The sequence below is a fragment of the Dromiciops gliroides genome, chromosome 2, assembly GCF_019393635.1.
Source record: "Dromiciops gliroides isolate mDroGli1 chromosome 2, mDroGli1.pri, whole genome shotgun sequence".
Taxonomy (NCBI): domain Eukaryota; kingdom Metazoa; phylum Chordata; class Mammalia; order Microbiotheria; family Microbiotheriidae; genus Dromiciops; species Dromiciops gliroides.
The window spans coordinates 681,017,891-681,041,208 of NC_057862.1; the positions used below are offsets into that span (position 1 = coordinate 681,017,891).

Below are 23,318 nucleotides of genomic sequence, written 5' to 3' on the forward strand. Positions count from 1 at the left end.
TTACAACTCACTAGCCAGAAATGGCCACAGTCTGCTGCTCTGCTGCCTTTCCAAGAAGACTGAGTGGCCATATTTCTTCTCTGCTTGTACACTTCTCGGTGAGCCAGGTTGCCTGGGGCACTGAAAGGGTTTGGACTCTGTGGGGGTAAACTATTTGTGGTCAGAGATTACAGACATTTCATGACCACCATTCCAGTCCCCAGTTTAGCCCTTGTATCTCATTTGTATATTCAACAGGACATTTACATTCTGGTTGTTTCTTTTTTCCTCCAGATGGATCAGGAGACAAATGACCTCTCCCCAAATATTGCCACACTTCTCATGCTTGTGTTTGGATTCATATAAACTGACATCTGCTGAGGACTCTCTAGAGCCTTGCAAGATGATTTAAGATTTCATAGAGTCACTGAATCTCAGAGTCAGAAGGGAACTAAGGAGCCATCAATTAATTACATAAAACAGGGATGAGGGCAGCTAGGTGGCGCAGTGGATAAAGCACTGATCCTGGATTCAGGAAGACCTGAGTTCAAATCCAGCCTCAGACACTTGACACTTACTACCTGGGCAAGTCACTTAACCCTCATTGCTCTACAAAAACAAAAACAAAAACCAAACAACAACAACAACAACAAAAAAAACACCTTAGAACAGGGATAGGAATGGGACTTGTGACTTCATTGCTCCAGGGAACTTCTAGGTAATACATACTATGAACATACAAACTATGTAGAGAATAAAAGGAAGATAGCCTTAGAAGTGGAAGGCACTAGTAGCTGGGGGACCAGGAAAGGGCCCCTGAATAATGTGGCTCTTTCCATCAAAGATTCCAAGATAGTAGAGGAGGAGGGAGAGTATTCCAGGCATGGAGGGACAAGTCAATGTAAATAGAAAGAAGAGAGATAGATTCAGGAATTCCAAGTTGGCCAAGCTGAATGGACAATAACATGCCCTTTCATACAACCTGTATCCGAACTGGAATCCCCTCTAAAACACTCTCAGACAAGTTGTTTTGAAGAATGTAAACGAAGACCTCCAAAACGTCTGCCAGTGCCTGGCAAACAGTAGGTGATTAATTTATGTTTTTTGATTTGACTTGGCTCTGGAAGCAGCTGCTCCATAGTGGGACAGCTCTGCTAGGAAGATTTTCTTATGGAAAGCCAAAATCTACCTTTCTGAAACTTGGATGGCCATTCTGCCTATTTGTTCCCTCCGAGGCCAGGCAGAATCAGGCTTTCTTTTTGGGTGAATTTTCACATCCTTGAAGATGGCAATCAACATCTTTACCCTTTGCTTCTCCAACATAACATTCCTTTTGTCTTCAACCGGCCTTATGCAGCCTCCGTTGTAAGCTCACCCAGGTCCTTCCTAAAATATCATATGCAGAACTGAACACAGTCTTCCAAATGCTTTACCTTTAATGAAATTATTTTTTTTTTCCCAATGGTCTCTACTCCCCTAGACTCTACAATCCAAAAGCATTGACTTTTTGTTTTTCTACTGTTAAGGGCTAAAATTCTAGCTAGTCTGTCTAAAATATCTAATGAGTGGTCGCCAATCAATTACAAGCTTTAGCAAGAGTTAGACTTTTAAGCATTTATTAAGGAGAATAAGAATTTGGTAAAGAGAGAGAGAAAGGCCTAGATTCCTATCTATTAAAGGGAGAGCACATTTCTAGCTCCCTTCTCCGCCAGCGTCCAAAGGAAAAAGCCCCAGACCGAGCACCAGTCTCTTCCTTCCTCCTCCCACTTGTCCACGTCACTTCCTGATGCCTGGTCTTGCCCTCAAAGACCTTCGCTTCATGGGCAGAACTCTTCTACAGTAAGTATCCAGCAGGTGGCGTTAATCCAATCGTTACACTACCGGTTCAATGCTTTTGCCCTAGAAGGTCCCCAAAGCTAGAATTCTCTCCTTCCCACCTCCTGCTTCTCAGGCTTTCTTCAGGTTTCAGCTCAAACCGCCCCCCCCCCTTCTGTAAGAAGCTCTTTCCAATCCCAACCTCTTCTACTGCCTTTCCTCTGAGATTATCTCCTTTGTATATGATCTATCTGTCTGTCTATCATCTATCTATCTAACTGTCTATCATCTATCTATCTATCTATCTGTCTGTCTGTCTGTCAGTCTATCTATTCATCTATCTATCATCTATCTATCTGGTATAAATTGTAGATACTATATGTGTATTTATACGTATACATGTGTACACACATATACACATGTACATGTACACACATACATGCACACATACACATACATATACACACATTTATACATTTTATCCCAAAGAGGGGAAAATACAATAGATGATTATGGATAGGGAAATTGCTAAACAAATTCTGCTACCTGAATGAAATAGAATATATCTGTAGTGTGAAAAATGATGAATGTGATTATTATAGAGAAGCATGCAGAGACTTGCATGATGTGATATAAAGTGAAATAAACAGAGGAAATGGCATACATGACCACAACAGTGTAAAGGGAAGGGAACAAAACCCTATAAAACAATTGAAATGAAATGTCACAAGATTTTAAAGAATATGCTTGACCCCAAAGAAGTGAATATATCTCTTCCCTGCTCTTCTTCTCACACACACATACACACAAACACACACACACATAGAGACACACACACACCTACACACACGGAGTATATATCTTTGTGTGTGAATATGCTTGTTTATATGTTGTCTCCCCAATTAGATTGGGATCTCCTTGAAGGCAGGGACTGTTTTATTGTTTGTTTGTTTGTTTTTTATCCTTAGTGTTTATCATAGATTCTGGCACATAATAAACATTTAGTAAATACTTGTTGACTAGTGACTGTCTGATGACTAAACTCTCCTATTTATTCTGGCCTTTACATTCTGTTTCCCACCTCTGACTTCATGTCTTTTTAACAACAACAAAAAATATTACGAAGTGACTTTCTGCAAGGCTGAGGAAATGAGGGGTGGGTGGAGATTTGTCTGCATGTTGCATGTCTGTATGTATGTGTGCGGAGGGGGAGACATTGATGCAATATATCACAGATTAGCTTAATACAAGGTATAACAAAATAGACAGTCCATCAGTTGAGCAAGGGCTGAATAATTCATGGCCCATGAAGGTAATGGTATAACTTCCTCCTATAACAAAGGACAAAGAAGGTATTTTCAGAGAAGTCTGGGAAGACTGAACTAATACAGAGTAACATGATAAGAACAAAGAGAAAAATGAATGCAATAAAAACAATATTGTAAACACAACAATTTTGGAAGAGTTAAGAACATGGATCAATGACCTACCATGATTCTGGAGGAAAGCATGTGACAAGACATGCCATCCCCCAACTGCCAGATGGCTGATAGACTCTCTCTGTTGAATGATATACACATTTTTGGACACAACCAACATACAAATTTATTTGGCTTGACTATGTACAGTTGTTGCAAGAATTCTTATCTACCTTCCCAGTTAGGGGAAGGTTTGGAGTTGAAAGGGAAAGAAAATAGAGGGTTTTTTTTATTGTCAAGAACTAATTAATTAAAAAAGAATATAAAAAGGAATCCAAGATGATTTATTTAAGATCTTAAGAACAATTTCGGAGGGAGAAATTGCTTTTCTGAGAGGAAGGCAGAGTTAAGGAAAAGCTACAAAGGGAAGGCAATACTTGGGCTGATTCTTGAAGGAAGAGAAATTTTTCAACAAGCATAGATGAAGAGCAGATGCATTTGCAGTCAGTGAATGGCCTTTGGTCTCACCAGAAGCTTGGGGTCATGAAAGGAATTCTGAACATTTTTTTTTAACAACTTGTTCTCCTCTTCCTCATGGTTCATTTCAATTCAAGCATTTTTCAATGATGTACAACTCTTTGTTAACCTGAGAGAGATATTCCTTGGCAAACGTACTCAAGTGCTTTGCCATTTCCTTCTCCAGCTCATTTTACAGTTGAGAAAACTGAGGTAAACTGGGCTAAGTGACTTAGTAAGTATCTGAAGCCAGGTTCCAGAAGATTAGTCTTCCTTACTCCAGGACCAGCACTCTATCCACTGTATCACTTAGCTGACCTCACTGTTCAACTCTCCCCCAAAATGCTTGTCCATCTGTACTTTCAATAGGGCAGAGAGGTGGCACAATGGATAGAATGCTGGACCTTGAACCAGGAAGACCTGAGTTCAAATCAGGCCTCAGATACTTACTAGTTGTGTGACCCTGGGCAAATCACTTAATCCTTGTTGCCCTAGTTCCCTTGTCTGTAAAATGAGCTGAAGAAGAAAATGGCAAACCATCCCAGTATCTTTGCTAAGAAAACTCCAAGTGGGGTCACAGAGAGTTGGACACAACTGAAATAACTGACCAATAGCAGCAACAACAACAACAGCAGCAGTAGCAGCAACTCTCAACAACAACTAGTATTGTATGAAAAAAAAAGTTGAAACAATGCTTTGCAGCTCCCCTGATGACTTGGAGAAAACAGTGTGGAACTTGAGGGGAAATAGTGGATCTCCATCTACATTGGCAAACTAACTCCTAACTGCACCTCCTCACCTGATCAGGAGGGCACTTGGAGCTTGATTATCATCATAGGGGTGATGAGGGAGCAGAGCTGTGATTTCTTACACATATGTATGTGTGTACATATATGTGCATGTGCACACATACACATATATACATATACACACATGCATGCATATGCACATATAACACATATATACATGTATTTAATATAGTATATAAAACCATTTATGTCCAAATTATATATATATATGCAAATCCTAAATAAGAAAATGTTTCCTACCAATGCAGATCTATCCTTGGATGCAATTTACAATTTTAGAAAATTGCATGGCACACTTAGGAAGTGATCTGTTAAAATTTTTCCCCTTGCTATATGTTTTAAATATCATTGTCTTATGATATATTGGGAAATTAAAATAATAAAACAACAAAAGCTCTCAATACTATCTGCCCATTTATCAGTCTTTATTTTTCTCTTGTTTTAATGTAAACTCAAGAGCAGACTTTTTTCCTTTTTTTCCTTTCTCCCTCCTTTCCTCCCTTTTCTTCTTTCCACATTCCCCTTTTCCTTTCTTCTTTCTTTTCTTCCTCCCTCCCTTTCTTCCTTGCCTTGTTTCCTTCCCTTTCTCTTTCTTTCCTTCCTTCCTTCCTTCCCTCCTTCCCTTCTTCCTTCCTTCCTTCCTTCCTTCCTTCCTTCCTTCCTTCCTTCCTTCCTTCCTTCCTTCCTTCCTTCCTTCCTTCTTTCCTTCCTTCCTTCCTTCCCTCCTTCCCTTCTTCCTTCCTTCCTTCCTTCCTTCCTTCCTTCCTTCCTTCCTTCCTTCCTTCCTTCCTTCCTTCCTTCCTTCCTTCCTTCCTTCCTTCCTTTCTTCCTTCCTTCCTTCCTTCCCTCCTTCCCTTCTTCCTTCCTTTTCAGGGCTCCCCAGTGGCTCATATAGTTAATACTTAATATATTTGTACTGAATTGGATTGGACACATTTTATTACAGGGCATTTTGTTTCTATGTTTGTTTTGGTTTTATGTCCTCAGAACCTAACAACTGTGTAATTGTGTTATCAGAAAAAAATGCCTTGAGAAAATGAGGTACCAGACACCTGGTTTTCAGTAAGGGGAGGGGGCACTGAAGAGAAGACAAAACTTTCTCTGGAACATCAATAGAGCTGATGAGAGCAAGGGCCCTCTGTCACCCACATAGTGCCTCAGTAAGGGAATCCCTGGGGCTTGGTAACTGTCTGAAGAAGCCCAGTTTTCCTACAGATATTGGCTCACTTCCTGCCCTCCCTGACCTCAGTTTCCCTCTCTGTAGCAAATAAGGAGTTGAACTAAGAGCTCTGCCTGAAGCTATGCAGCTCTGTGGTCCTGTCTCATGTCAGGAAGTTACTCAGAGTGCTACCCCAGTTGTTTACAGGCAGCTAAAGGGCTCCATTACGAAACTCTGCAGCATTTAAGGACTGAGAAGGAAACCCTGAGTTGAACTTTGGAGTTTGGAAGAATTGAGGAAGCCAGAGAGCAGAGGTTCTCTCGAGGCTGCTCCATCCGTGAGAGCATGTCCCATTTCTCATCCTCACACATCATGTCTCTAGGCCTTCTGCTCTTGGCCCTGGGGCTCATCATGCAGACTCAAGGTAAGCTTGCTTAGTTCTTGGATAACCTATTTGTTGGAAAAGTCCTGGACTGGAAATAAGGAGATGAGCTTTCAGAAGTACAAATGCAAAGTTTTGTACATGGCTGCAAAGAATTATTTTCACAAATACAGGGCGAGGCGGGGGCGGGGGGGCGGAGAAGCATAGTAAGACAGCAGGATTTTTTTGTTTTTTTTTCTGAAAAAGATCTGAAAGCTTTAATGCATGGAAATATGAAACAGCAGTGTAATATGGTAGTTAAAAGTCACAAAAATCTAATGGGAGTTTGGGTTGCCTTAAAAGAGGAAGAATAGGGGGCAGCTAGGTGGCACAGTGGATAAAGCACCAGTCCTGGATTCAGGAGGACCTGAGTTTAAATCCAGCTTCAGGTACTTGATACTCACTAGGCATGTGATCCTGGGCAAGTCACTTAACCCTCATTGCCCTGCCAAAAAAAAAAAAAAAATATATATATATATATATATATATATATATATATATATATATATATATATATATGAGTGTGTATGTGCGTGTGTGTATATATATATAATATATATGTATATAATTAAATTAAAATTTTAACGAAGAGGCAGAATATAAAGGCATCTGTCCAGCTGTCCTCTACTCTGATCAGATGTTATCATGTGGGATATTGTGTTCATCTCCTGGTATCAAAATTTAAGAAAAGAAAAATGTTATTCAGTTGTTTCCAACTCTTTATGACCCAATTCGAAGTTTTCTTGGCAGAGCTTCTGGGGTGATTTGCTATGTCCTTCCGCAGCTCATTTTATAGATGAGAAAAGTAAGGCCAACAGGCTTAAGTGACTTGCTCAGGGTCACACAGCTTTTAATTGTCTGAGGCCAGATTTGAACTCAGGAAGATGAATTCCTTGACTCCAGGTCTGGCATTCTATCCACCGTACCACCTAGCTTCCTGAGGGGAAAACAAAACAAAACAACAAACTCATAGATGAGCTAACAGGGAGAAGAGGGCAACCATGATGGCAAACATTCTAGAATCCTTTCCATCCATGAGGATTGCTTGAAGCATCTAAAGATGGTTAGCCTGGAGAAAACTTGGAGGTTCTGGATGGTGGTGGTATATTATATTATGGTATGGCATGGCATGGTATGGAATGGTACATTATGGTATGGTTTACTGTATTGGATTGTATTTCCATTACATTATATTTTAATATAATTTATATTTAACAGAAAATCACTGAAGGTGATGGGAGGTACTGAGGCACTCCCTCTGTCTAAAGGTCTCCTCTGCTCTAGCTTCTGGTCCTGAGCAGATTCATTTCTAAGAGAGAGCAGCCTTTGATAGGAGGAGGGACGGGGAGAGTCTCCCTTTTCTCACAATGTTTGGTACATGAAACCTCACCAGGAGCAAATATTTCAAGCTTAGGGTTGTTTTGTTTTTGTTTGTTTTTATTGTTCTTGTTTTGGGTTCATACCTATGTCCTCCTAAAGAAAAGAGTAGCAAGAGACTCAATTTCCTATATGAAGTTACACGTAAAAGGGGTATGGGACAGGTATTTCAGGCCACACCCTCACCCAAAATAAAATACTAAAAGTAAAAGATTCACAATGTGTAGTGAAAGAATGGTGTAAAACCTGATGCAGTAACAGTTTACAATCTGAAAGGAAGCGGATACTTTAACGTCATCAGCACATCAAGCCATTTGCATGGCTGCTGATAAGGCATTTTATGTTTCTCCTTGGTTTTGTTCTATCTTCTTCAAAATCTTTTGTCTTCTAGCAAGCCAGGGGAGGAGCTTGGTCTCTTCCTCTTGTTGATGGTCATTTTTTCCAATGAATAAATTCTCCTCTTCCTTCCATTCAGTTCATTACAAGGACCCAAGACTGAGGATCCTCTCTTATTCACAAAGTCACTTACAATGCTGGACATATCTGCCTGAAGAGTGATGCTCAGCCATCTACTCAGAAAAGACATCCAGAGTCCTGGGCACAAAAACATCTTTAGTGTACTCCCTTGACTCTGGGTGCCATGAGAAAATAGTCAACAACATGCCTTACTGGGAAAGGGTCAGCTCATCTTTTACCCTTCACTCAAAGTCTGCAAGTTTCATGATATTTGCTGAGAAATCAAAGGAGGAGAGATCCAGATGGAAATAGTCGCTCTTTTTAATTGATCTAGCACCCTGTCCCTCTACCACTGCCAGTCAAAAAAGATTTATGAAGGAATTCAAGGCACAGTGCTAAATACTGCTCTCAGAGAGCTTACAATGCAATGTGGGGCGGGGTGGGAAGGCAATACACAAAAGGAAGCTGAAAAGTGAGAGGGTGAGAAGGTGCCCAGGGGAGAGACATGTTGGGGAGGTCCAAAGGAGGGCAGCCAGGTGGAAAGTGAAGAGATGACTAGTCCTGTTGCCCTTTCTAAGTGCAAGTTTGTGGAGTAATTTCACCCTCCAATCAGAACAGCCCCAGAGGCAGAAGGGACTGATGAGGTGAGAGTTCTAAGGCTGGTACAACCAATGAAACATCCAGAATTATAATTTTCATTCCTGCTTGACAAGGGCCTTTGGCCCTAGGCTGATGCCAGAAGCAGTCAAGAAGTCTGCATCACCCAAATAAGCAAGTATTGCATCACTGTGGCCCTGATGTTCTGAGAGCAGCCTTAGGCCATAGGGCCTCTATAGGCCAAGTCAACCTTTGCTTCCTTTGGTCTCTATTTTACATTTCTTTATGTGGGTATACTTCCCCCAATTTCTGCAGTAGAAGATAAGTTCCCTGAGGGCCAAGATTATTTTTATTCTTTTGGATTCATATTCCTGGGGTCTGACACAGACTAGAATGTTACCAGATGTTTATTGAATGACTCTGGGAACAAATCTTCCCAAGAATTGTTGACTCTCTTACCCTTTAATGACTTGTAAGGTCCAAGTTGAGGCATGAATTGTTTCCCTCCTCTTATATCGCAGCCTGGTGGTTTATGAGAATTGTGAACAATGGATAGACATAGAAGAAAAAGCCAGTAACAACTATGTAATCTACTCAGAGGACAGGGAAATAGTGTATACAGAAATAACCACATGGAAAATATATACTAAGTAAATACAGCAAATGGAATGGAGTGGAAGGGAATTAGTATTTATTATTCACCTACTGTGTGCCAGTCATTTTATAAATAGAATCTCATTTAATCCTTACAACAACTATGTGAAGTACAGGCTATTATCCCTATATTGTAGTTGAGGAAGTCAAGGCATTGGGAGATTAAGTGACTTGCTCAGGATCATACAATTACTATGTATCTGAGGCCAAGTTCGGACTCAGGTCTTCCTAACGTCAGGTGCCATCCTCAATTAACTGTGCCACATAGCCAAATCACTGGAATAGTTAATGTATCTTTATGTCTACTAAATAAAATTGAAATTAAAGAGTCAAATTGCAATACTTATTAACCATAAGATATCCACAGACAACATCAAATTTCTGACATTCCTCCGGTGGCAAGACCAAATACCAATAAAATATTAAATAGCTCTATCACCTGGCAGAATTGTTCTCCAATTACTTCAAACTGTCATTTGGATGTGATAAGTAGAGTATTCTTTGTGTTTGCCAAGGAAGGAAAGAATGGAAGCTTTGAACTTGAATGAGCAATTCACATTGAAATAATGGATGGAGATGATATGTATAAATAAGGTTATCTAAGAAGGGAAGATATTGGCAGCTGGGTAGGAGGAGAGTCCCCCTCTTAGATTTTTCACTTGAGTCTTAAAGAAATAGGGGCAGGTACATGGTTCAGTGAATGGAATGCCAAGACTGGAGTCAGGAAGAATTAAATTCAAATCTGGTCTCCGAAACTAGCTGTGTGACCCTGGGCAAGTCACTTCACCCTATTTGCCTTAGTTTCTTCATCTCTAAGATGACCTGGATAAGAAAGTGACAAACCACTCCTGGATCTTTTCCAAGAAAACCTAAAGTGGGCTCACAGTGGGACACAATTGAAAAAGTGACTGAAAGTGGGCAGCTAGGTGGCACAGTGGATAAATCACTGCCTCTGGATTCAGGAAGACCTGAGTTCAAATCCAGCCTCAGACACTTGACACTTACTAGCTGTGTGACCCTGGGCAAGTCACTTCACCCTATTTGCCTTAGTTTCTTCATCTCTAAGATGACCTGGATAAGAAAGTGACAAACCACTCCTGGATCTTTTCCAAGAAAACCTAAAGTGGGCTCACAGTGGGACACAATTGAAAAAGTGACTGAAAGTGGGCAGCTAGGTGGCACAGTGGATAAATCACTGCCTCTGGATTCAGGAAGACCTGAGTTCAAATCCAGCCTCAGACACTTGACACTTACTAGCTGTGTGAGCCTGGGCAAGTCACTTAACCCTCATTGCCCTGCAAAAACAAAAAGAAAGAAAGAAAAATGACTGAAAAACAATAAATTGAGGGGGAAGCTAGGTGGTGCAGTGGATAAAGCACCAGGCATGGATTCAGGAAGACCTGAGTTCAAATCTGGCCTCAGATACTTGACACTTACTACCTATTTGACCTTGGCCAAGTCACTTAACTCTCATTGCCCTGCTCCCCCCCCCCAAAAAAAAGAAAAAGAAAAAAAGGAAAGAAAAGAAAGAAAAACAATAACTTGAAGAAATCCAGGTAAAACAAGAGATAAAAGTGAGGAGGCAGAGCATTCCAGGCATGACTGACTGCCAATGCAGACACAATGACTAGAGATGGACAGTTGGGTTTGAGGAGCTGAAAGGTCATGCAGCTGTAGAGTATGTGAAAGGAAATAAAATATTCGAAGACCAAGGGAGTCATCAGGAGTCAAGTGAAGGAGGACTTTCAATGTCCGACAGAGAAAAGAGTTCTATCTATGATCCTGAAAGGGTTAGGAGACTGCTAGAAGTCATCAAGACATGGAGTGGGGTGATGGGTCCCAATTTGTGAAAAAGTCATCTTGGCAGCTGAGCAGAGGGTAGATTCAAGTGAGGCCCAGACTTGAGGCACAGACATGTTTATGGCAGATTGCAATCATTCAGGAATGAAAAAAATATGACTGTGAGGCCAGAGAGAAGATGAAATCTACAGGAATGTTATAAAGAAAGGATAAGGCTCATCAACATATTGGTTATGTGGAGAGTGCGTGTCTGTGTGTGAGGATGCAGGGATGACACCAAGCTTTTGAGCCTGAGATTTGAGAGAATGATGTTGGAAAAAGAAGATTATTTAGCAAAAACAATAATGAGTCCTATTTTGAGCCTGTTGAGTTTGAGATGTCCTAATTACAATTAGTAAAGTGTGACTATACTTTGGGAGAAAGATTAGGGACAGATATGGGAAACTTCTCCATGAAGATAATCATCATAGCTGTGGGAGTTGATGAAATCCTAGAGACATAATAGAGAGGAAGGAGACAAGAGAGGCCAAGGCAGGGACTTGTGAGCCACAGTTATTCAGTTATTCAAAAGGAGATCAACCATGTTAAATGTTACATGGAAATAATTAAAGGTGAAGATTAGTGCTACTAAAAATTCTGTTATAAATAGTTTGGGGTGTAGGGAACTTTTGCTTTCTCCTCCAGCATTTATTATAGTTTCTGGCACATAGTAGGTAATTAGGTCTGGGTGACATGATTTGATTTTGAGCCCAAGTCTCAATCCAATAAACCTCCCTACTAAGACAGGAACAAACTGAAACCAAGTGAAAATAATTCTTTAGTGATTGGACCTGTAATAATGATGATATTCCTTTACTCCTTACAATGCTGATCTATAACAGTCATCCAATCTGGGAGGCAGCTTGAATGTGTTCGCCTTGCCAATAGCTATTAGATTATATAATTTTGAAGCCTCTTCTGCCTGAAATTTTGAAATTCTTTGGGAGGAAGGAACTGATAGTGTCTGTAATCTTCAAAGGGCTGTTCATACCATGAAGGATTACAGTTCCCCCATTCTTCAGAAGGAACCTGGTCACCACATCCTTAACTCAATGTCTCTTCTTCCTTTCTAGCAATGATTACTAATGGACCACGAGAGTTCAAACAGTATGAAGTAGTTTATCCTCAAAAACTACACATCATGCAAAAAAGACAGATCCAAGAGAACCCAACGGAGTCCTATGGCAAAGAGGTAACCACTGGAGATGCCCCTGTTGAGTAGCTAGGGGGCAGCTAGGTGGCACAGTGGATAAATCACCAGCCCTGTATTCAGGAGGACCTGAGTTCAAATCCAGCCTCAGACACTTGATACTTACTAGCTGTGTGATCCTGGGCAAGTCACTTAACCCTCATTGCCTTGCAAAAAAACAAAAACAAAAAACAACCAAACCAAAACAAAAAAAACAATAAAAACTGGAAAATAGCCCCTCCCAAATCCGATTTTCTGGAATGGATAAAATCTCACAGCTGGATTTCTGAGTCCCGAATGTCCATCTCTTTTGTGCTGTCCAATCAATTTCACTTGAGCCCAGATTCAAATAGTGAACAGGTACTTTGAAATGGCAAACACCAATGGCTAGCATTGATCTAATTTGTTACATTTTTCAAACTGCCTTAGAACCATTGTCTACATTTTGTGTTCACAGGAGGCCTGTGAGGTTGGTTCTATAATTACCTCCATTTTACAGATCAAGAAAACAAGTCTAAGATGTTAATTTGCCCAGCATCATAAAGCTATAAGTGATTGAGAAAAGATTAGAACTCAGGTCTTTCTGACTTACAGGTCAAATACTCTAATCTAGTTCCCTGCAAAGGGCCCTGACTTTCCCAGGAAGTATTTACCTCCTTTTCTGTATTATTTCTTCACTTAGGGCAGCTATGTCATCATGAAAGGTAGTACCTAACTACATGGATCAAACAATGAGGCTTTTTCCAAGTGTGAAAAATGGACTGTCATGTTATAATACACTTTCCCTGAGCAGTGATCATATGTCTAGAGACTTTCTAGGTACCATTCTCCCATGTTATCTAGTAATTCTTCAAAGGACATGCAATTAGCTTTAACCTTTTGCATTTGGCCTTATCCAAAATCCATGAGTATACCACATTGTTTGCCTTGAATTCCATTTCCAGCCAACCTAAAAGAAAAAAAAAATATATATATATATATGTATATATATATATATATATATATATATATATATATATAGTGAAATAAGAGACACAGAGCCAACTTGGGTAGAAAACAAAATGCTGGGCAGGTCAAGAAGATCTGGGTTCAAATCTCATTTCTGACACATAATATCCAATTGACCCTTGTCAAATCACTTAATCACTGTGATCTCAGATTGTGCCCTAACATAAGGGTTCATAAACATTTTTGCACATAGACACCTTTGACAGTTGATGGGGCATAGGTGGCACAGCAGATAAAGCACTAACCCTGGATTTAGGAGGACCTGAGTTCAAATCCAGCCTCAGACACTTGATACTTACTAGCTGTGTGAACTTAGACAAGTCACTTAACCCTCATTGCCCCGCAAAAAAAAAAAAAAGTTTATGAAGATTACAGATCCATATTCACAATGTTTTTAAATGCATAATATAAAGCACATAGAACTTCAAAGGGAATCAATGCAATAAAAGTATTCAGGAATTTGTCGCTAGGTACTGGTGACAGTCATACTTTTCAACAGAGAGGCATTTTAATAATTGGTTCATTTTATGCTTGGAGCATGGATTCATGGTGCACAAAAAAACAATGGGTTATGAGTAGCATTTTCAGAAGTCTTTTATAAGACAAGGCAGGATGGACACAGCTGAAATTTTTACCAAAGGCAAAGGGGAAGGTAAAGATTTACCCACTAAAGAACTGATAGCAGATGGGGTAAAAGAATAAACTGATAAGCAAGTACTGGGGGTAAAGCTAAAATCTCAAGATAGAATTTTTCAAACAGACTAGCTGTCTTAATGAAATGTTTACAATACTAAAAATCTCTTGCCACACCAATTGTATTTTAATATAGTTTATAGTCAGTCAATAAATATTCATTTTTTTCCATCCAAGTTCACAGAACCCACATGGGGATGCCAGTTTAAAAAAACCAAAACACAACCTGCTTTAGCACTTATGTACTAAGTCATTGATAGGTTATGGTCTAGGAGGAATGGTGTTTCTAGACTGGGGATTTGTCAGACATTAAATCACAGATTCTTCCTAAAAATGGCTTTTTTATTGTTGAACTAGTTGTTTTCTGGGGTCCCTTCCAGCTTGAAGTCTCAGTAATTGACCTAGAAGAGTCAAAAAAGCTTTTGGCTTGATTGCTAATAGTGACCTTTTTTTCCAGGAAAAATATGAACCTGACGTGCAATATCAAATTACATTAAATGGGGAAAATGTGGTCTTTCAACTACACCAAAACAAGTGAGTTTTGTCATCTAACTTGATCCTGTTAAGTATTAAAATCCACTGTGGATTTCAGAACACATGCCTTCAAACTGAAGATCGAGGAACTATGTAGAGTGAATGGTAAACCTGACATCACTTTCTTTTTTCATAATCATCTTTTTCCCAAGGAGAAATATGGACTTTGAGATCCCTGGAGAGGCTCTAGCCTTAGAATAGCAGAAGAAGAAGATAGCTCTAAGCGAAGTTTTGACAATTACAGTCAGGAAGATTTGGGTTCAAATTTTGTCTCTGTCTCTTACTACCTTTGTGACAGTGGAAAAGCCATAACCTCTGTGACCCTCAGTTTATTTCTCTATAATATGGGCAATAGATATAATGTCTATTTCTAAGACATGTTGGAAGGCTCAGGAAGCACAATTTATGTTTTGCAAACTTTAAAGTAATATACAGATGCCAATTTCTCCTTATTAAATTATAGTGAATTTTTGACTGCTGACTGGAATCCAAAAGAACCTGAGAATTGAAAAAAAATATCATGGATTCTGAAGAAAGAGGAAGAAAAGAGAAGTGGGGGAAGTACTAAAGGGAGGGAAATGGAGTCATGCCTAATTCAGGGAATCTGAGTAAGCTTTTGTGTGACCAGAACAATGGTAAGCAGATGTAATTGGGTCCATTCCCAGCCTCAGTTATCATTGATTTGGTTGGGAAAGGGGTAGTTTTGGTTTATAGCCAAGGAGGTTAAAATTTTACAAACTTTAAAGTAATATACAAGTGTCAAGTTCTAATTATTAAAATTATATTATGAACATTTGACTGGGGACTGGAATTAAAAAGTACCTAGGAATTGAGAAAATACCATGAATTCTGGAAAAAAAGAGATGTTGGAATAGGGGAAGAAGAGGACCCAAAGGAATGGGAATGAAGTCAGATTCCCACTTAAGGATATATGAGTAAGCTTTTGTGTGACCAGAGCAAAAAAATAGTAAGCAGATGTAAATTGGGTTCATTGTCATCCTCAGTTGTCATTGAGGTGGCTTGGAGCCAAGATGGTTTCTTTGTCTGTAAAATAATTGCCTTTAATAGGAGGAGTTAGTAATATATGAAAGAATTTTTCTTGTGGGTCTGGGGCATAGGTAACAACACAGGAGATTCTGGAAGTTCTCTTATAAAAGATTACCCCTTAGCAATGTGTTGGAGGGAACTGGGAATTCCAAGAGATGAAAGCTAGGAGACTGTGCATTCGAGGTATGGCAGACTTGTGACACCATTGCAACATCATGGAGGGAAATAGAGGCAGGATATAGGTTACATATGGACAACCATAAGTAACCCATTTTGGCTACAATTTAGAGTCCATTAGGGGAAGCAATGTGAAACCAGTCTAGAAAGATTAGTTGTAGCCAGATTGTGAAGGACTTTTACATGTCCAATAGAGGGCTCTATATTTTATCTTCAAGGCAATAAGAAGCTAAGGAAACTTTTTGATAACGCGAGAGGCTTGGTTGGACATGTGCTTTAGTAATATCAATTTCATATATGTATGGGTGATTCATAGGAGAAGAAAGAGAGTGGAAATAAGAAAATCAGTTAGTAAAATACTGTTAGAATAGTCCATGCAGTTGAGAAGAGACAAGTAGGATAGTAGTGGTGAACAGAGAGAAAAGAAGAAAGATGCAAGAGATATTACAGACAGAATATCAGCAAGACTTAGTATCTCTAGGGGATAGAAATTCAGAGTTGGAAAAGATCTAAGAGTCCAACTCCCTCATTTTATGGATGAAGAGCCCTAAGACTCAGAAAGGCTGGTGAGCTTCAAATGGAGTGTTGAGATTTGATGTCTGGTCCTCAAACTCAATCCCATGTTGGAGAATGCAGCAAGAATTCTTGCTTTGTGTGAGCACTAGACTAGCTGACCATTGGAATATTTTCCAATTCTAAGGTTCTGTGGTTCTTTGAAAACTACATGGAGACAAGTCACAGAACAGATTTTCCCTTGACTAACCCTGGTTTTGAATGTATTATGAGTAACTGCTGGCTGCTTCTTCTTCTCCCCAGTGGCCTCCTATCTCCAAACTACACAGAAATATATTACTCTTCTGATGGAAAGAAGATTACCACCAGGCCTCAGGTCATGGTAGGTATGAGTGTTGATCTGGGAAACTTCTGGGATTTATTGTACATTACTGGCAGTTACATGTATACTGTCTAGGGCTCCGTTTCCTGATATTTTGTGTTTTGTCTTAGAAATAATAAGGAAGTTTCTTGAACAAGAAGGATGTGGTCAGAGATATGAGATAGAGAGATAAAAAGATAGACAGACAGACAGACAGACAGATCCTATGTCCTCTTGGTACTTATTTTGGTTTGTTTTTTTACATAGATTATTGTTGGTTTTCCTTCATTCTTGACGTGGATCATGACATTGGGATAATGTCATGACTTGCACTGAAATGGATTTAAATGAGGGAGGGCTGAGCAAGGTCACCAAACTCACTCTCTCCTCCATAGTCATCTGGGTGCAGAGGCAAGATACAGATCAGGACAACTAGAGATGGCCCCACATAGATTATTAAAAATAGTTCAAAGCCTCTGGTAAACATTGTCATGAGAACATGGTATACAAGTTTTAAGTCTTATCTTGAGCATGCATTCTTTGAGTGTACTTGGTCATCCATCCATGGAGAGAGAGCCTGCTTCATTGAACTATGGATTGAGATCTGAAAGGGACCTTGACTCCAATCTCCCTCATTAAACAGATGCGGAAAAGGAGCCACATAAAAGTAAAAATAAATAAATTTTAAAAGCTCTTCACTATCCAAGATGCCAGTTGAATCTAATAGCATTTATTGAGAACCTGGTGTCTACAAGACATTGTATGGGGCTAAAATCCTAGCTAGACTGCCTAAAAATCTAATAAGTGGTCGCCATAAATTATAAGCTTTACTATGAGTTTAGACTTTTAAGTATTTATTAAGGAGCATAAGAATTTGGTGAGGAGAGAGAAAGAGGCCAACATTCCTTCATCTATCTATCTCAGGGAGCTAGCATCTCAGCTCCACTCTACATGAGGTCCCAGGCAAAAAAGAGCTCGCTCGCACGTTCCTCCTCCCAGAAGCCTCCTCTCCAACAGGAAACAGGGCCGTCCATACACACACAGCTCCAAGCTAATTGGCTGGCAGCTCTGATTGACAAGTCACACAGGGGGTTCTATAGATGTAATTTCTGGACACTAAAGTCACATGGTCTCTAAATCACATGCTTTCTCCTCACGGTGGAGCTTCCCTACAGTATCTCTCCAACAGGGGTGCCATTCCAATTCTCACAATGCCATTTTGACAGCCTCTAAAGAAAAAGAGCTTTGTAATCAGTGGTCCTACATTCAAAAGCAAGGCAGTGAGGTGACATAATGGACAGAAGTCTGGACCTGGAATGAGGAAAATTTTAGTTCGAATCAGGCCTCAGACACTTACTAGCTGTGTGACCAAGAACAAGTCACTTAGCTTCTGTTTGCTTCGGTTTCCTCAACTGTAAAATCTGTAAGTCACATCCTTTCTTTCCACCTCAGTTTTCCCCTTTGTAAAATGATGGGGATTGAACCTCAGAGATCCTCACTGGCACTAAAACTATTATCCTATAACCCATGAGACCTTGGACATCAGTCACTTAAACCTCTCTCAGTCTCAGTTTACTTATCTGTAAAACGAAGGGGTTAGACTAAATATCCTCAAAGGTCTAGTTGTATGGATAGCAGCAGGACATAGGATTTCATTGGCAGAGATGTAGAAACTGCTTCTACCAATGCATGCTGGCACGTTCTCTGTAGCTTATGGTCAAAAAGAGCTGCCCACAGAGCAGCCCAGAGCAGCAAGAGGGGCTTGTCCAGCATCTTACTTTCAATCTATGTCTGAGGCAGGATTTGCACGCTGGTCTTTCTGACTTCCAGGCTAGTTCTCCATCCACCATACCATGCTATTTCTTAGGCCCAACTCTAAAATCTTATATCTTTAACATGCATTTTCCTTATTGGAACCATTCAGTTTAGTTTTGGAACATCAGCAATAGATGTGAATGCCCTGGGACATTCTGACCTGAAGAATCTTGAGAAATCTTCTATGGCTCCCACGGGCATGAGAGCTCAGGCTTTAGGCTAAGGGGGAACTATGGACAGCAGTGGTGAGGATGTCATTTTATCTGGAGGGCCAAGAGTCAACCCTGTGGGCCAAGAGTCAGCCCTGTGTGCCCAGATAAAGATAGGAGCTTGGGCTACCAATTCTCATTTGTGGTTTCCTGAAATGAAAAACCGTTCATTCACAGATCAGTCTACTTCTCTTTTCTCTAGGGACAGTGCTTTTACCAAGGTCACATCCGGAATGAGAAGGACTCATTTGCCAACCTCAATCTGTGTGGAGGGCTTAGGTAAGAATGTGTAGTTGTGAGCCCCAGCACTCAGATTCAGCACTGCTCCATGCCGCAATACAACCCAGCAAGCATTTTGTAAGCACCTACTGTGTAGAAAGCACAGTGATGAAATGGAAAGCAGTTTGCACCTTCCAAGATCTGACCTCTACTTTTTATATATAGTTCTATATTGTCTTCTTCAATAAAATGTCAACTCCCTGAGTTCAGACTTTCAGTTTTTGTCACTGTATTCTCAGTGCTTGATACAAGGCATGTGCTTAATAAATGTTTATTGATGAATAAATGAATGAGTCAGGGGAAGAAGGCAATATGTAAATAAATACATATGTATATATGTTTATTATATATATATGTGTGTGTGTACATCATGTATATGTATATTATATGTACATATGTATATGTAGGCTGTATATATGTGTATACATATGTATATCATTTATATATGTATATAGATATGTAAATGTAGATTATGTAGCTATATGTAGATTATGTATATCTGTGGGTGCCATATACTATATGTTAATGCTATATAAATATATAATCATATAAAATAGAAATATATATGCATTACATGTAAATACATTTATTGTATATAAAATAAAATTTCATATAAATATAGAAATATAATATAATTTATTACATAACACAATATATGTTACATGGATGTCACATGTAAATATGTAATTATAATATAGGATTATCTGATCATTATATTATATATGCACACCATACATAAATATATAAGCATATGTGTGATGTTTTGTTTATTATGTCATTTATTAATATTATTTATTTTAATATTTCTGTTACGCCCTAGGGGATCCAAATTTAGAGAGTACAACAGATAATAATCAAGTCTTCCTTCATTCAACAGAAAAAAAAACAAACAGTGCAAGTTATCAGGAATCATTTACTAAAATAGGAAGTGCCAGGATGAACAGCTCCCTCCCAGTTTGATGGCTTCCTCATTTTATAACCAGGAGCCTAGTCAACTGTTCCCAGGCTCAGCCCTAGCCTCTCCCAGCAGGAGTCTCTTAAATAAAGCCCCAAAGTGTCTCTCTTCCATTGAAGCCTTGTATCCCAAGTTTTGAATTCTCTACCCTCCTCTTCCACCAATGAATTAGTTTTTAAAACTTGATCTGAGAGTTTAACTGCCCTGTCTGCACCTGGCATATGATAAGATGCCTTGCCTAGCTCTTCACAGTTCTAGGATTGCTATTTCCAGCTCTGCCAAAGAAATCAGCCTTGCATTCTTTCCTTTCTTATTTCCCAGGGGCTTCTTCAAACACCATAATCAAAGTTACCTAATAGAGCCTCTGAAAGGTGGTGACCAAGAGGCACATGCCATCCTGCAATATGAGGACGTGGATCCCGAAAACCAGACCTGTGGGGTGCAGAGCTCAGACCAGGAGCACATCCTTACTCGGAACCCTAGAGCAATCGCAGATCCCAAAGTGAGCCCACCTTTCATAATGATACATCTGCGTGTCCTTCTCCCTCTTCCCAAAATGCCCTCTCTGGTTTTTTGTTTTGTTTTATTTTAATAATCCATCTAGCAATTCTATGAAATGCTGGTCATCTGAATGACATCTGAGGGCTGTTGTGCCCTGACTCATTTTTTGGTTACTCAGAGTTCTCTTAATTAATATTGGTATTCATAATATCAATAATCCATATTGTAAGCCTTTCATTCAATTTAATTGTTCTTAATACCAACAGAATTTCCTTACATCTCCAAAGTACATCAGGCTTTTCTTGGTCCTGGATAAAGCTTTTGTAAGTATAAAGATATTAATGTTTCTTAGTTAGCTTTGACCAGCATCTTCGTTAAGAATCAGCCATGTGATAGCATAATCAGGAGGTTTAATGTTTTCATCTTCATGAGAGGAATAGTGGAAAAGAATAAAAAGATTATAGAAACAAAGACAGTGATTTCATTCTTAAAGTGAAGTCCCAGATAAAGGAAAACCATTTACCAATGCAGATTGGCATTTTCTCTCCGATCTGTGTAGTCTGAGAGCTGCCCAGAGCTTTAACAGGGAAAGTCCTTCACTCAAAGTCCCACAGCTTGTATGTGTCAGAGTTGAGATTTGAACACAGGTCTTTCTGGATACCAAGTCACCTCTTTTTCCTTTATAGGACATTATGTCCTCAGGAAGTTCTAGGACAGTGATACTCTGGCCTGCACGGAACATATCTGAGTGCTGGCTTGCATTCTCACTCTCAAGTCCAGGCAGCTTCCAGCAGAGAGCAGTGAGGACAGGGAAGGGTTTGGAGTTCCTCCCATATGAGGATCAATTGAAAGAAGTGGGGATGTTTAGCCTGGAGAAGAATGCAGAGGCAACAAGAACATTGTGATGTAATAGAAGTATTTGATTGATCTGGCTGGGCTGGCCCAGAGTTGCAGAAGCAGGAGTAGCTGATGCAAAGGGACCAATTTAGGCTGGATCTCACAAAATAGCTCCAATTAGGGCTGACTAAGTGCAATGGGGTGCCCAAGGGCATGATGGAATCACCCTTACTAAAAGTCTTCAAACAGAACCTAGATGTTCTGTTGGAAAGTAAGGGTCTTGGAAGAGGATTTTTTTTTCAGGCATGGCTTATGTTGGATAGCTCCAAAGTGACTTCTAACTTAGATTCTGTGGTTCTGTGATGTTTTGTTTCTCAATTGAGAGTGTGTCACATTATTTGAGCTGTTATTGGTTGTTTTTTAAAATCATTTTTGGTTGGTCTCTCTTTTACAAATAAAATATCAAGAGTTTCTTGCAATTCCAGCTTTCCAATAGTAAAAGGGTCAGGATTTAACTGTTTCCAAACCTCAAGAGAGTTACAGAAATCCATCTCTGTAATGGGGAACTTGGGAGTGGGCAATATGGGCTAATTAATAGATGAATTTTGAAATATTTTGAAGAATCAAATATAATCCCTTGGCCTCTGAGTTTTCAAAGATGTGAAAATATACTTTCCCTTTCAAGAATACTAGTGAATTTTTAATAAAACTACATCTCTATACATAGAAGTTGAGCTGAATGAGACATTTACATTATTCTAACCCCCAATTTCATAGATGAACATAGTGATTACTTGGAAATTTAAGTGAATTTTATAGAATCAACAGTTCAATATGCTCAAAAATGGAACCACAATTTATTATTAAGCACTTACTGTGGCCAGAATGTTGAGCAAGGGCAAAAGGGAGATACAAAGTTTAGTTGACACAATTCTTGCCTTCAGAGAGTTTCCATTTTTAGCTAATTATGGAGAACAAACAAACGCAGATTACCAAGAATGGTCCCCCCCAAATTCTAGGTGAGGTCTGAAGGGAAAAGTCACTAACACAGAAAAGCACAAGGGAGATTTCCCTGGAGGACTTGGGCTTTGGGGTATGGGGCAGATGTCAATCATTAGATAGAGCAATTCATTCTGCTGCTCAGTACAAACATAGGGATGAGATCACACAAAGTGTGTTCCAGGACAAAGAGAAGTTCAGTTTGACTGGAGTGTGCAGTAGAGTGTGGGGACTGGAATATTATGACCTAAGACTAGGATATAGTGCGGTGGACTGGAAAGATATTGGACTTGGTGTCAGAAAGTTGTTGCTGCTGCTGCTATTGCTCAGTTCAGTTGTTTAAGTTCTGATCCCATTTGGGGTTTTCTTGCCTGAGATACTGGAGTGCTTTGTTATTTCTTTCTCCAGATCATTTCACAGATGAGGAAACTGAGCCAAACAGGGTGAAGTGACTTACTCAGAGACACATAGCTAATAAGTGTCTCAGACTGGATTTGAACTCAGAAAGATGAGTCTTCCTGATTCTAGGCCTGGCATTCTATCAACTATACTACCTAGCTGACCTTAAGACACTTGATAGCTGTGTGACTCTGGACAAGTCAACTTAATCTTAGTTAAGTCAACTTAAACTTAGTTTTCTCATTTGTAAAAAGAGGAAGGTGAGGGAGCTGGAAGCAGGGGGAAATTGTTCTTAATAACCCCTCTGTGCCTTCCAACTTGGTCGCTATGGTACTTTAATTTATGATCCAGGGGAAGCTAGGTGTCACGGTGCACAGAGTGCTGGGCTTGGAGTCAGGAAGACTCATCTTCCTGAATTCAAATCTGGAGAAGGAAATAGCAAACCACTACAGTATCTTTGCCAAGAAACCCCTAAATGGGGTCACAAAGAGGCAGACACAACTGAAATGAGTGAATGACAGAAAGCTATGATCCAAAGGTTAAGAGGAAGCCAGACTGTATCCCAGGCAGAAACTTTATTTATGAGACAATAGGAAGACGTAGTCCATAGCATCCCTCACTCCCCTTCAGCATTCTTCTTTTCATTGTTCTGTTAATCATGAGTTTACCTATTTTGTTTTTAGTATAATATGCACAAAGGAAATCAGACATCAATAAGAAATTTTCTTTTTGAAGTGGTCAGCCTCCTCAATGTGGTGAGTT

At 39.6% G+C, this 23,318-nt stretch overlaps 1 protein-coding gene across 1 annotated transcript in view; it reads left to right on the forward strand.

Moving 5' to 3' along the window:
- The first annotated feature begins 6,015 nt into the window (after nucleotides 1-6,015).
- Nucleotides 6,016-23,318, forward strand: part of ADAMDEC1 (ADAM like decysin 1) — a 30,791-nt gene continuing 13,488 nt past the window's right edge. Inside the window, exons 1-8 of the mRNA XM_043989969.1 lie at nucleotides 6,016-6,120; nucleotides 12,114-12,232; nucleotides 14,388-14,464; nucleotides 16,505-16,583; nucleotides 18,789-18,865; nucleotides 20,142-20,322; nucleotides 20,588-20,644; nucleotides 23,240-23,311. Of these exons, the coding sequence (XP_043845904.1) occupies nucleotides 6,042-6,120; nucleotides 12,114-12,232; nucleotides 14,388-14,464; nucleotides 16,505-16,583; nucleotides 18,789-18,865; nucleotides 20,142-20,322; nucleotides 20,588-20,644; nucleotides 23,240-23,311 (741 nt within the window). The 5' untranslated portion in view covers nucleotides 6,016-6,041. The remainder of the gene's footprint in view (nucleotides 6,121-12,113; nucleotides 12,233-14,387; nucleotides 14,465-16,504; nucleotides 16,584-18,788; nucleotides 18,866-20,141; nucleotides 20,323-20,587; nucleotides 20,645-23,239; nucleotides 23,312-23,318) is intronic.